Here is an 11,995-nt window from a genome sequence, read left to right as displayed (position 1 = left end):
CATCCGAGCTATAGTAAATGTGCTGAACTGGCGCTTACTTCACTCCATTCAGAGATTATTTCATTTCAGTAAGCCGAATTTTTAAAAGCAATATACAAGAAACATTGAAACTTTGGTTCTTTGCATTCTCCTGTGCCTTCATTGGGTCTGAACGCCAACGGAAGACTGACTTTGGTTTGATTTTGCATAAACAAACACAGCTTTCCACTTGTGCATTGCCAAGCCAGATGTTTCTCTGAATACATCAGGCAGGAATCACCCCAATTAGCAGTTCAGTATAAATAGTATACAAAGGCTGACAGCCAGCATTTTTGAAGTCCTTGTTCTGTGACTGACCAAAAGGTTCATGGTGACTCCCAAGTAGATGTCAAAAAACCTTTAAGCTCAACAGAACTCCTCTGATATTCAGAAGAATTTGTGCACTCATCTGGGGGGCGGGGTGCTATTGGGTTGTTGTTTTTATTCTGATTATATATGTTGTGATCTTTTCTGTGAAATGCCCTGAGACCTCCAGGTATAGGGCGATATGTAAACTCAATAAGTAATAATAATACTCCCAGAATAAACTTCAAGCACTGGGGGCTATTAAGGAGCAGATGCCAATTGTATGAATAGAACTGAAGATGATGCTATCGACTTCCTTAGTGTGGAGGCGGACTTGAAAAGGGCGTTGCTCTTGAGTTGCCCCCAAACGCAGCTCACATAATAAATATTGAGGTTTAATGATATCACAAAGTACGGTATTTTTTGCCCCATAGGGCACACCGGCCCATAGGGCGCACCTAGTTTTTTTTTTTGGGGGGGGAGAAAGAAAAAAAAATTATTTCCCCCCCAGGCGTGGGGCTGGGGTGGGGGAAGCCCAAGCTTCCCCTGACCCCAGCCCCCAGAACAGGCTGCTATCCGCAAACCTAGGGACCCCGGCGGGAAGTCGCGCCGGTCTCCCCAGGTTTGCAGAGAGCTGCCCGAAGCCTGGAGCGCACTTCTCATCGCGCCCCGGGCTTCGGGATGCAGACAGCTCTCTGGAAGCCTTGGGAGACTGGCGCGACTTCGTGCCGGGCTCCCACGGCTTGCGGAGAGCTTCCTGAAGCCTGGAGAGCGAGAGGGGTCGGTGCGCACTGACCCCTCTCGCTCTCCAGGCTTCAGCGAAAGCCTGCATTCGCCCCATAGGACGCACACACATTTCCCCTTCATTTTTGGAGGGGGAAAAGTGCGTCCTATAGGGCGAAAAATACGGTACTGCTTGACAGCTCTGCAACAGGCAGCAGATACTAGCGATCAGGTTTCCTCTTTGCAAGTGGCTTAGTTCAGTTAGCTGTAGTTTGCTCCTTAATAGCCTGTTAGTACCTGCATGCTGATCACTTTGATTCAGCAGCTCAAAGTATGCCAAATAACTAGCATGTAACTAACTACTTGTACTTAGTTATGTGTAAAGGTGATGTAGCAATAGTTAGCTACCAAACAGGCCACAACAGCAAAGGCCCCTCTTCCTAACTCCAAATAAACTCTTTAGCCAGTTCTGGGGGTACCTTTGGGCTTGGTGTTTCCTGAACAGCAGTTCCATGCTGCCTTCTGAAAATGTGGAGAGTTTTAAAGACTCTTTGTAATATAGTATGAAGCCATTGAAAACCAGTCAAAATTCCACTAGGTGCAAGGAGGCCTATGTGTGCAATTAAAGTAGTTCATTCACTCTAACCAAATGCGTAGAAATAGTTCTTTATAGGGAGGTTTTTGAAAAGTATTTCCCCAAAAGTAACCTGTTTCGTATCAGTATTTAATGCTGGGGAAGTGTTTTGAACAGAATTTGTGCACTTGCTAATAATATTGATCACTGTGCCTTGCGCTGAAGGGAAGATTTAACATCCATCGCGGCTATCTCAATTCTGTTTTGATTTTAAATGATGCTTCCTTCAGCTGAAAGACTGGTAGTAAAGTAAAGCAAAGGCTGATCAAGGAACTAACTGATATTATTTCCCTAGCCCTAGGGGTTGCATAAGGAGGATAATACAGCCCTTGAATAACAAGAATGTTTAACAAAAGGGTTTGCTTAGTTTTTGTAAAGACCAATGGGGCTACATATGAAGCAGAGTTAAATTTCCAAGAGATAAACGCAGCACAACAATAATTATTTGGAATCCATTTGTTAACATAGTTGCATGCTTGCCAAGGCACAATTAAGAAAAAGACAGAAAAAGTGTTTCTGCCTCTTGAGATTGCACTGGTTCTCCAAACAACAAATCAGTGCTGTGAATACTTGTATGTATATCCTTCAAGCAGAAGCAAGCTTGTAGATCCTTGGAGTGTTACTTGGATGGGCCAGCCGTTAAAGACCTTGTTACTAAAAGATCATCAGTGTTGGTCTGCTTGTCATCCCTATGCAAAGCTGCTGCCAGCTCTGGAAACTGGGAGAAATAGTTTCTTGCAAGGATATGCTTGTGCCTTATCTTATGGATAAACATCATCTCATAAGCCTGAAAGGAAGAAAAATATCCAAGGTTATTAAATGAGCTAAAATAAAATGTTAATTAAATCTATTTTAATTAACCTTATTATTTTGATCACGTGTCTGTATTGCAGGCGCAGAAGCCCAGAATTTAATAAGTCATAAACTTTTTTAAAAAAATACAAAGCACAATAATAATCTTGATTCGTTTGTTTCTGAACAGAATAGCCCTACAATGGAAGTTCATAACGACTGCAAATCAACTTGTGCAGTGTGTTTACAAAATACTGAGAAATGATTAATTTAAGCTGCAATTTCAAAACACCACACGAGAAAGTACATCCGACTCAACATAACGGAACTTGTTTTTGAGTAGGCATACAAAGGATTGAACTGTCAGTGAATACTTGTTAAAAAAATAAAATTTCCTGCAGCAACATGGGAAGCCCATGCTTATTGAAAGCTGCATGTGAGTGCTGGACACTGCTGTGGGACTCTGAACTAGGGGAACCAGCTTTTAAGTACAGTGCAACCTTGGTTCTCGAACAGCTTAGTTGACAAACAAATCGGCTCCCGAACACCGAAAACCCGGAAGTAAGTGTTCTGGTTTTTGAACACTTTTCGGAAGCTGAACATCCAACGAGGCTTCCGCTTGAGTGCAGGAAGCTCCTGCAGCCAATTGGAAGCCACGCCTTGGTTTTCAAATGGTTTCAGGAATCGAATGGATTCCCGGAACGGATTAAGTTTGAGAACCAGGGTTCCACTGTAAGTAAAGTAAAAACCACAAAACCTTTCAAAAACCAACTTCCCAGAACAAGAATATAGTCAAGAACACCTGGTGAAGAATCTATCAGAAATGACTAGGGCAAGAAGTGGCAGGATTTAAACAGAGAGTAAGGCATGGACAGATGTGAAAATCTTACAAATTAGATTTAGAGGTGAACATTCTCTTTTAAAACAACATGAAATGACTCAGTGTTTGCAATTAAAAGCAGCCCCAAAGACTTGAGAATTGAGGGGACCTTTTTCAGCTTGGGTGAAAGCAATGAATAAAAATTTTTACCACAGGGTGTGAGGCTTGGGGCATCTCAAGAGCCAGACAGTGAGGCCTGGATTTGGCCCCCAGGCCTGAGGTTCTTAATCTCTACATCAGAAGAATGGGAAAGCCAGCCAAAAACTAAGGAAAACTGAACCCTCATAAAGTATATGAAAGAGAGCTTTCCATTTCACTAGTCTGCAGAGGTGCAACGCGTACAGAATTTAGTCACTATAACACATTTTGAATTTTAGCATTAACTATACCTTTTCGAGATCCTTCAGTCTGAGGTGAGCCTCTGCCTCGCTCTTTTTGATTAGGAGAGTGTTCCAGGGAGACCATTCTTGGTATTTATTCCACCTGACCATGACAAGATCATGAAGATCACCCCAGGCACTGATAGCTGACTGAGAACCCCAGAAATTTTCAACCATATAGCGCAGGTCTTGCAGCTGCAATGGAAAAGCAAGTAAGGAGGGGGGAAAGAAGAAATAAAGCTCACTACAAAACTGCCACATTCAAACAGCATTTAGACTCTTATTTGAATAAATAAGGCACAGTTTCTATTATTCTAAGAAATGCATGCCTAAAATGCAAGTTTCTAAAAGCTTATTTTTGGATCCCTCTGCAGATGGAAATTCTGTATCCTCTCTTGTCAACTTACTTAACTATTAACTTGCTGTCAGAACTTTTTCTTACAGCTTGCCCCACACCAAGTCCATGCTTTTTAAAAAGAATAAACAATCCACATTGTCAATCCTTCAACTATATGCACATAATTAAATTCAAAGCTATAGCAATATGTTGGTGAATGAAATAAATCAAGGTACTCTGTGCTTCAAACATGTGAAAGCCTGGATGTTCAAGTTGGATTTGCCAAAGGCTGCTGACTTAATAACTGAAATTGCATATTTGTGCAACAAAATAATAACGGTAATCTATATACTGGATAAGGGACGCGGGTGGCGCTGTGGGTAAAACCTCAGCGCCTAGGACTTGCCGATCGCATGGTCGGCAGTTCGAATCCCCGCGGTGGGGTGCGCTCCCATCGTTCAGTCCCAGCGCCTGCCAACCTAGCAGTTCGAAAGCACCCCCGGGTGCAAGTAGATAAATAGGGACCGCTTACCAGCAGGAAGGTAAACGGCGTTCCGTGTGCTGCGCTGGCTCGCCAGATGCAGCTTGTCACGCTGGCCACGTGACCCGGAAGTGTCTGCGGACAGCACTGGCTCCCGGCCTATAGAGTGAGATGAGCGCACAACCCTAGAGTCTGGCAAGACTGGCCCGTACGGGCAGGGGTACCTTTACCTTCACCTTATATACTGGATGATTCTGGAAAGGAAGATGATCTGCCCATAAATGTTTGGAAATTCACCACGATCAATCGGGAAATGTCCGCCAAAATCATTTGAAGACTTGTTTAAAATTACAGAGGGCAATTCATCTAAACATCAGGAAAAACTTTCTGACAGTAAGAGGTGTTCAACAGTGGAATGGTCTCCCTAGCGAGGTTGTGGACTCTCCTTCCTTGGAGGTTTTTAAGCAGAGGTTTGATGGCCATCTGTCATGGATGCTTTAGCTGAGATTCCTGCATTGCAGGGGGTTGGACTGGATAACGCTGAGGGGTCCCTTCCAACTCTACAATTCTGTGAATCTATGATTCTATTATCTAATAAGTTCTGTGGCTTGGGTAATGGGGTTTCCCCCGTCTCCTCAGCCCATGCCCTTCTGAAATGGGCTCAGGAGAACCCTCAGAACACCAACACAGGGAGAGGAGGGGGAATCAAAGTGCTTGGCCCAATAAACTTAGGATAGCAGTCTATTTTTAAATCCGTGCCAATTAAAATAAATCACTCCCAAATTCTAAACAAAGTGACAACTAGGTGAGAGCAAGATGAAATCTAATCCAAGGGACATATCCATCTCACTGAAACGAAATCTAGAATGTGAGCTGTTGCTAATATTTTCATCTCTATTACATTCTCCTTGAGTTGCCTGACCTCTGTGCATCATGGCTTAAGAATAACCTCACTGGGACTTTGCCAAACGAAAATGATAACCTGTTTATTGGCTGTCAGCAACAAGTGGGGTGGTCGGAGTAGTGGAGAAGAGCCAATGAATGAAGCCCAGTCTACCCATGTGGCAGGAAAAGGTGGCAGAAACCTGAGCCGGCAGAGTGGACTGAACCAATTCAACGCTCCAGGTAGGAGATCGTATTTTTGAATGTTTCCCTATGTGAAACTTCCTGCAAGGAGAAAACTAGCACAAAGAGAGCAACCTAGGTTGCAATGTAACTCTCTGACATACCAGATTTCTTACTGGAAGGTGTCCCCCCCCCTCCCCCGTACAGTAAGGCAAAGGTAAAGGGACCCCTGACCATTAGGTCCAGTCGTGACCAACTCTGGGGTTGCGGCACTCATCTCGCTTTACTGGCCGAGAGAGCCGGCGTACAGCTTCCGGGTCATGTGGCCAGTATGACTAAGCCACTTCTGGCGAACCAGAGCAGTGCACAGAAATGCCGTTTACCTTCCCGCCAGAGTGGTACCTATTTATCTACTTGCACTTTGACGTGCTTTCGAACTGCTAGGTTGGCAGGAGCTGGGACCGAGCAATGGGAGCTCACCCCGTCGCGGGGATTCGAACTGCCGACCTTCTGATCAGCAAGTCCTAGGCTCTGTGGTTTAACCCACAGCGCCACCCGCGTCCCGTACTGTACCCCCGTACAGTAGAAGCATTAAAAAAAAAAAGTGCCATTGACACTCAGTCTTATAATGTTCCGTAAAGTCTGCTGCATTGTGTAAAGCTGGCCTCAGTGGTTTTGGGATCCAGAATTGCCAAGTAAAACTGAGATAATAGGAGAACAAGAAAGGGGAATGCAGAAAGTAAGGGAAAGCCTCATATTGGCCTGGTACTATGGTACTAATGCAAAGAGAGCCTAGAGATGTGAAGGCAAGGGGGGGGGGATATCAGAATCCCTTCCTTTCCCCTCATTTTTCTCCTGAGGCCTGAAGTGGAGAAACTGAAAACTTGGGAGTAAATTAAAAATTCATCTTAAGAAACATGCTCTCTTGCAGATTATGCTGAAATGCTTTTTAATTTTTTATTTCATTTATGAATCTGTTTCCCGTGAAACGTCTGCAAGCAATTTAACCATAAATACATATATCAAAACAAAAATCAAGTCTAATACAGATGAGGACTGGGATAAAAATCTTCACTGAAAAGGCTTGTTGTAAAAGGAAACCTAAAAGACGAGCCTGATATGTACTGGGAGGCTGCTCCAAAATGTAGGTGCCACCACAATAAAGGTTTGGGGTGACAGGAAATTTAACTAGTTCTGCCAGTGCCTGTGCAAACAAGTTTCACTCTCAGACAGCAGCTGAGTGTGGCGTGGTAGAGGAACTGAGCAACTTGTCAGAGATGAGAGGCAGGTTTTGGCAGTGGCAGAGTAAGAAGTAACACAGGCAAAATGAAGCATGTCTCATCCACTTCTATAAACCCCCTTTCCTTGCTTACTGTTCACTTTTCTTCTGAGTGGGTGATGCAGACAGAATACAGTGGTACCTCAGAAGTAGAGTGGAATCCGTTCCGGAAGTCCGTTCAACTTCCAAAACGTTCGGAAACCAAGGCGCAGCTTCCGATTGGCTGCAGAAAGCTCCTGCAGCCAATCGGAAACTGTGGAAGCCGCTTGAGACATTCAGGTTCCAAAGAACTTCCGGGTTTGCAGCGTTGGGGAGCCAAAATGTTCGACTTGCAAGGCGTTCAGGAGCCAAGGTACGACTGTATCATATTGGATTAGGTAGAACATCATAATTAGGTAAGGTAGGATGCAGCTCAGATTCCAACAGTGGCACTAGATTGCATCCGATTGTGTCCCTCTGCTCATGGAAGGCTCTTTGGTCCAGCTGCTGCTTCTGTGAAGTGGGGGAGGAGTTATCCATCCCCCTGCTACCCCCACCCATCCAAAATCTGCTCCAGAGGGTCGAGGGACCCTTTGGATCAGAATGGGACATGGCATGGGGAGCTGCAAGAGAAAGGAGGAATTTGTAAAAAAATAATAATTGACCTCTCCCTTTCATGCATGGAAGCCTCCACTGGAAAAAAAGAACATTCTGTAAAGTAAGGGATACAACTGAACACAACCCTATATTTGTAGCTATTGTTTTAATAAAACAACAGCAGTTATGCTGTTTTATTTCAGAACTGTTGTTGCTGGCATCAGTCTGTCTCGAGATACCAGGGAGTGTGACCCCCAGGGTGAAGTCAAACTGCTGTGTCGGCACCACCAAAGTCACCTCCCTGGGACACAAGCCCGGGCAGCATATATGGAGGGTCTGGGCTGCCCAGACGACAAGACCCCCCACCCCTCAACCAAAGGAAAGCAGAGCAATATGCTTGACACAAGCCTGGCTGTAGGAGTTGCCAGAAGGAAGTGTACAAGGTGCCATCCAATCATCTACGGGACTCTTCTCCAGATTTCTCCTGAAGATATCCCACAAGGCAGCGGAGGTTTAGGGTCAGTGGTTTCCTTCTCCTAGATGGGCTACCTTCCTAAGTTGACAAGTCCCATCTGCCCCCCCTTCCCTCTAAAGCATGTGCAGAAACCGTCTTCTTGACCGTTGGACCCACTCTTGGTCTTGTCCACTCAATCCACCGGAATCTGTCTTTGCATGTAGAGGAAGTCCCTAACTCACAGTTTGAGACCCATTGGCTACCCTCACCTGGTTCAGCTGGCCAGTCAAAGCTGTTTCCTGGGGTGTGGCTGATGTTTCTAGGAGCCGCAGGTGAGAGCTGAGTGCAGGGTGAGGACCAAAGGTGGGCAAACTGCCCCAGAAGGAGCATGACATGTCCTCACCCAAAAAATCCCTGTTCTAGGACTACATAGAACAATACAATTTTATGTGCTGCTAAGTTGTCTTTCACGTTCTTAAAGTAGCAAAGTAAGATCATATTTGATGAGTATTTTTCTCCAAAATGCCTCTGGAAACAAAACACACACACACACACACACCATACAAAATCTCCATGACTCAAGATTTCCACAAATGTTCCATCTCTGTCTACTCTGATTGGGTTTAGACTTGGATTTGGTAGCATGTCCACGTGTGGAAGCAAAGGCAAGTCTATATGTGAAGCAGAAATAGCACGACTGGTGTCACAAAAGGGTTGGGAACTGCAAACAGGCCACTGGCAGGAATTGATTTATCATCAAGGCAAGAAACAAAACGAAAAGGAAAGTTTTGTGTAATGTAAAAGCCTCTGTGCTCTGCCACTACTTACAGCCAGCACAATATAAAACTCTGTTCCATTTTGTGCTGTCTGAAAATATTATCTTTAACATCACTATTCTCTGTCCTCTGCATACCTGTAATATGAAGGCAATCTTAGCACCGTCCTTATAATTCAATTCTGATTCTCGGAGATTTCGGAGCATACGTTTGTATTTCAAGAAGGCTTCCCTCTGGCGAGCCTCATTATCCAGCTTACAGCACAGACGACAACGGCCAACAGTGTGGGAACTAGCAGATATGGCAAAATCCGTAGAGGGCAGGTACCTTTTGCAACCAAGGCAAAAGTGGATGTTGTGGTAAAGCCTCATTGGATCAGGTGGAACCTGCAATGAAAACAGATCAGCTAATGAACGGTAACAGTATTTTCCACATTCAGTCATTAGTCTGGCCCACAGATCTCGTCCCAAAGTACAGTAGTTGCTGACAACTGTATGCATAGAAACCTTTGAAATTGAAGAAATATATATCTGCAAAACAATTATGCTGCAGCACAGCATGCGGCCTGTCAAATGCAATCTGTTTCCCCATTATATACAGTAAACCGAGTGATTATGAACATATTTTTGAAGTTTGATATGTGAGGATGGGTTTAAAGGGCTAAATATTCTGCTAAATTATATAAAAACACTTTGAGAAGAATGAAATTGTCCATATGGACTACTATGGTTGTGTTTTTGAGATGATGCAGAGGAAGAGATGAAGGCGGAAACACTAAAGGCTTCAGAAACCATTGTTTAGTCATTTATTTTATTTTTATCTCTTTATTCCTTTATTGTCAATGCAACCTACTACAAAATTATATAGAATGATCTCCTTTTAATTGCCATAACGATTTTGAAGAAGCAGTAAGTGCACATTTTAGTTATGGTCCTTCTCTATATTTGCCAATAACAACAAGCGTTTGTTTTGAGGAAATATTTTTCATTTTTCAGTTTTATGTGTGTGCCCTTTCACTTTCAGTGCCTTCAACCTTTTACAAAACAGAGAATATCAGCTGCAAAGCTGATAAAACCCACCCTCCAGCTAGCATTCAGTTGCTTTGACAGAAACACTTTAAAATACTTTATTTAAAACAGTTTTTAACACACACAAATTATCAGATGGTTAGAACGCTATTCTCATGTGTGTTTTGTGCAATAAAGTTAAATAAGAAAGAGAAGCACCCATTTCTTTTCAATGTGGTTTCATGCACTCAAACCTGTCTGGCATTTTCAGTGCCAAATGAGCAGCTCTTCCAGCATACTAAGTAAGTAATTAGTTTGGTTTGTCTGGTTGCCACTAATGTTCTTAAAACTGCTTTAAATGTTATTTCTGAGACTGGCATTCCTGCCAAGGTGTACTAAATCCAAACATAGCTATCCTATAGCCTTGGTCTTCAGATGGAATGACTCAGAAGCCCAATTTTTGGGGGAGAAATAAAGCTGTAGCCAATAACCCTGTTCGACATTTCTCCATTCTAGTTTCATGATGCTGGCTGGGGAAAAATGCCTCTGGCCTAAAACCAATCTGCTTGTATCAGCAGAAAGCTACTTGTTCTTCTGACAGATGTCATAATCAGCAGAGAATGGTGACATCTCCATGAAAATGACATATAAATATGAGTGCCATCTGAATGATTTCAGCAAGGCACCTTACATTTTGTAATCATGTTCATCTTACCTTTTTATGGAACCTGAGAACTCAAGCGAATTACGGCAAGTTCAAGCTCAGTAACAATGGCAACACTAACATTAATAATAATAATAATAATAATAATAATAATAATAATAATAATAATAATTTATTTGTACCCCGCCCATCTGGCTGGGTTTATAGCTCAACATTTATAGCTCAACATGCTTGAACCATACACCCTTGGCAGATTATCCTCATATGATAAATGGAAGACAGAGACTGCGAAAATAATGACTTGACTAAGGCAATTTAATGACTATGTGTCTAAAGTACAACTTGAGCTTGACTTCCCAGCTCATACTCTTAGCCACTGTTATCAGTTTGTTTTACCACTTTCCATGTTGATCTCTTCCTATTAACTAGGGGCAAGTTAGCATCCATTGTCCTGCTGTTTAGAAGCGATACCTGGGTTTCATTCATATACACAGCACAGCCTTCTCAAAACGTCTTCAGTTGAATAATTGAATAAGGAAAAAGAAACCATTCCTCTCTCCATTACGCAGAAATTCAACTGCCTCTGGGTAGACTATGGACTCTTTAGCGAGTAGCTTTACTTAGCTGCATGCCAAGGAACAACTGTAACAGAGAAGAAAAGGAACAAAATACCTTGAGATGTCGAGCAACCTCTGGATTAAAAAGTGGTGTTTTGATATACTGAAGAAATAATGTACATATTCTTTGTCTGAGCCCGTCTAAGTTACATTCCTTCACTCCCCTCATCATGAGGTCTGCTTCTCTGTCAATCAATTCCACTATCTCATGTGTGAGTTTAGAGTCATGTTCCTGCAAAGGCAAGCAAGATGTTTAGCAAATCACATGCACATCATTTCTTAATTCCTTACACCGATTGCCTGTCAATTTTGAGAGAGCAAATGCTCCAAGGCTTCTTAAAGCTTAGCTTTTTGGGGAATGGGAATCGTGTATCCACACACCTATCTGTCTTTAAATAACTGTCTGTCCAGATCAATTTTATGCTGTGTTTATATATATAAAGTGCTCACTGACTGGAGTGAATAAGAGCTCTTTCCCCCAATGCAGTATCAAGTACAGTCCTGCCCAGACCAGACTGGTACTACAGTGTATGTGTGTGTTTGTGAGAGTGCATGTGTGTGCTTGCTAGCTCTGGGATGGCTCATTTGGTAGAGCACCGGTCCTGAGAGATCTGCATTGGCTCCCAGTACGTTTCCGAACACAATTCAAAGTGTTGGTACTGACCTTTAAAGCCCTAAACGGCCTTGGTCCTGTATACCTGAAGGAGCGTCTCCACCCCCATCGCTCAGCCTGGACACTGAGATCCAGCACCGAGGGCCTTCTGGCGGTTCCCTCATTGCGAGAAGTGAGGTTACAGGGAACCAGACAGAGGGCCTTCCCGGTAGTGGCACCTGCCCTGTGGAACACCCTCCCTTCAGATGTGAAGGAAATAAGCAGCTATCCTATCTTTAAAAGACATCTGAAGGCAGCCCTGTTTAGGGAAGTTTTTAATATTTAATGCTGTATTGTTTTTAACACTTGATTGGAAGCCGCCCAGACTGGCTGGGGAAACTCAGCCAGATGGGC

The 11,995-nt window shown here is 43.4% G+C and overlaps 1 protein-coding gene across 1 annotated transcript in view; it reads right to left on the bottom strand.

Annotated features, from left to right (window-relative positions):
• Positions 1 to 2,119: 2,119 nt before the first annotated feature.
• IQUB (IQ motif and ubiquitin domain containing) overlaps positions 2,120 to 11,995 on the bottom strand; it is a 34,543-nt gene continuing 24,667 nt past the window's right edge. The window contains exons 10-13 of the mRNA XM_053405531.1: positions 11,045 to 11,221; positions 8,839 to 9,087; positions 3,743 to 3,928; positions 2,120 to 2,468 (exon numbers count right to left, since the gene is read on the bottom strand). Coding sequence (XP_053261506.1) covers positions 2,301 to 2,468; positions 3,743 to 3,928; positions 8,839 to 9,087; positions 11,045 to 11,221 — 780 coding nt within the window. The 3' untranslated portion in view covers positions 2,120 to 2,300. The remainder of the gene's footprint in view (positions 2,469 to 3,742; positions 3,929 to 8,838; positions 9,088 to 11,044; positions 11,222 to 11,995) is intronic.

The sequence above is a fragment of the Podarcis raffonei genome, chromosome 10 (assembly GCF_027172205.1).
Source record: "Podarcis raffonei isolate rPodRaf1 chromosome 10, rPodRaf1.pri, whole genome shotgun sequence".
Taxonomy (NCBI): domain Eukaryota; kingdom Metazoa; phylum Chordata; class Lepidosauria; order Squamata; family Lacertidae; genus Podarcis; species Podarcis raffonei.
The sequence above is the reverse complement of the archived record's forward strand: the minus strand, read 5'-3'. Positions and strand labels throughout refer to the sequence as shown.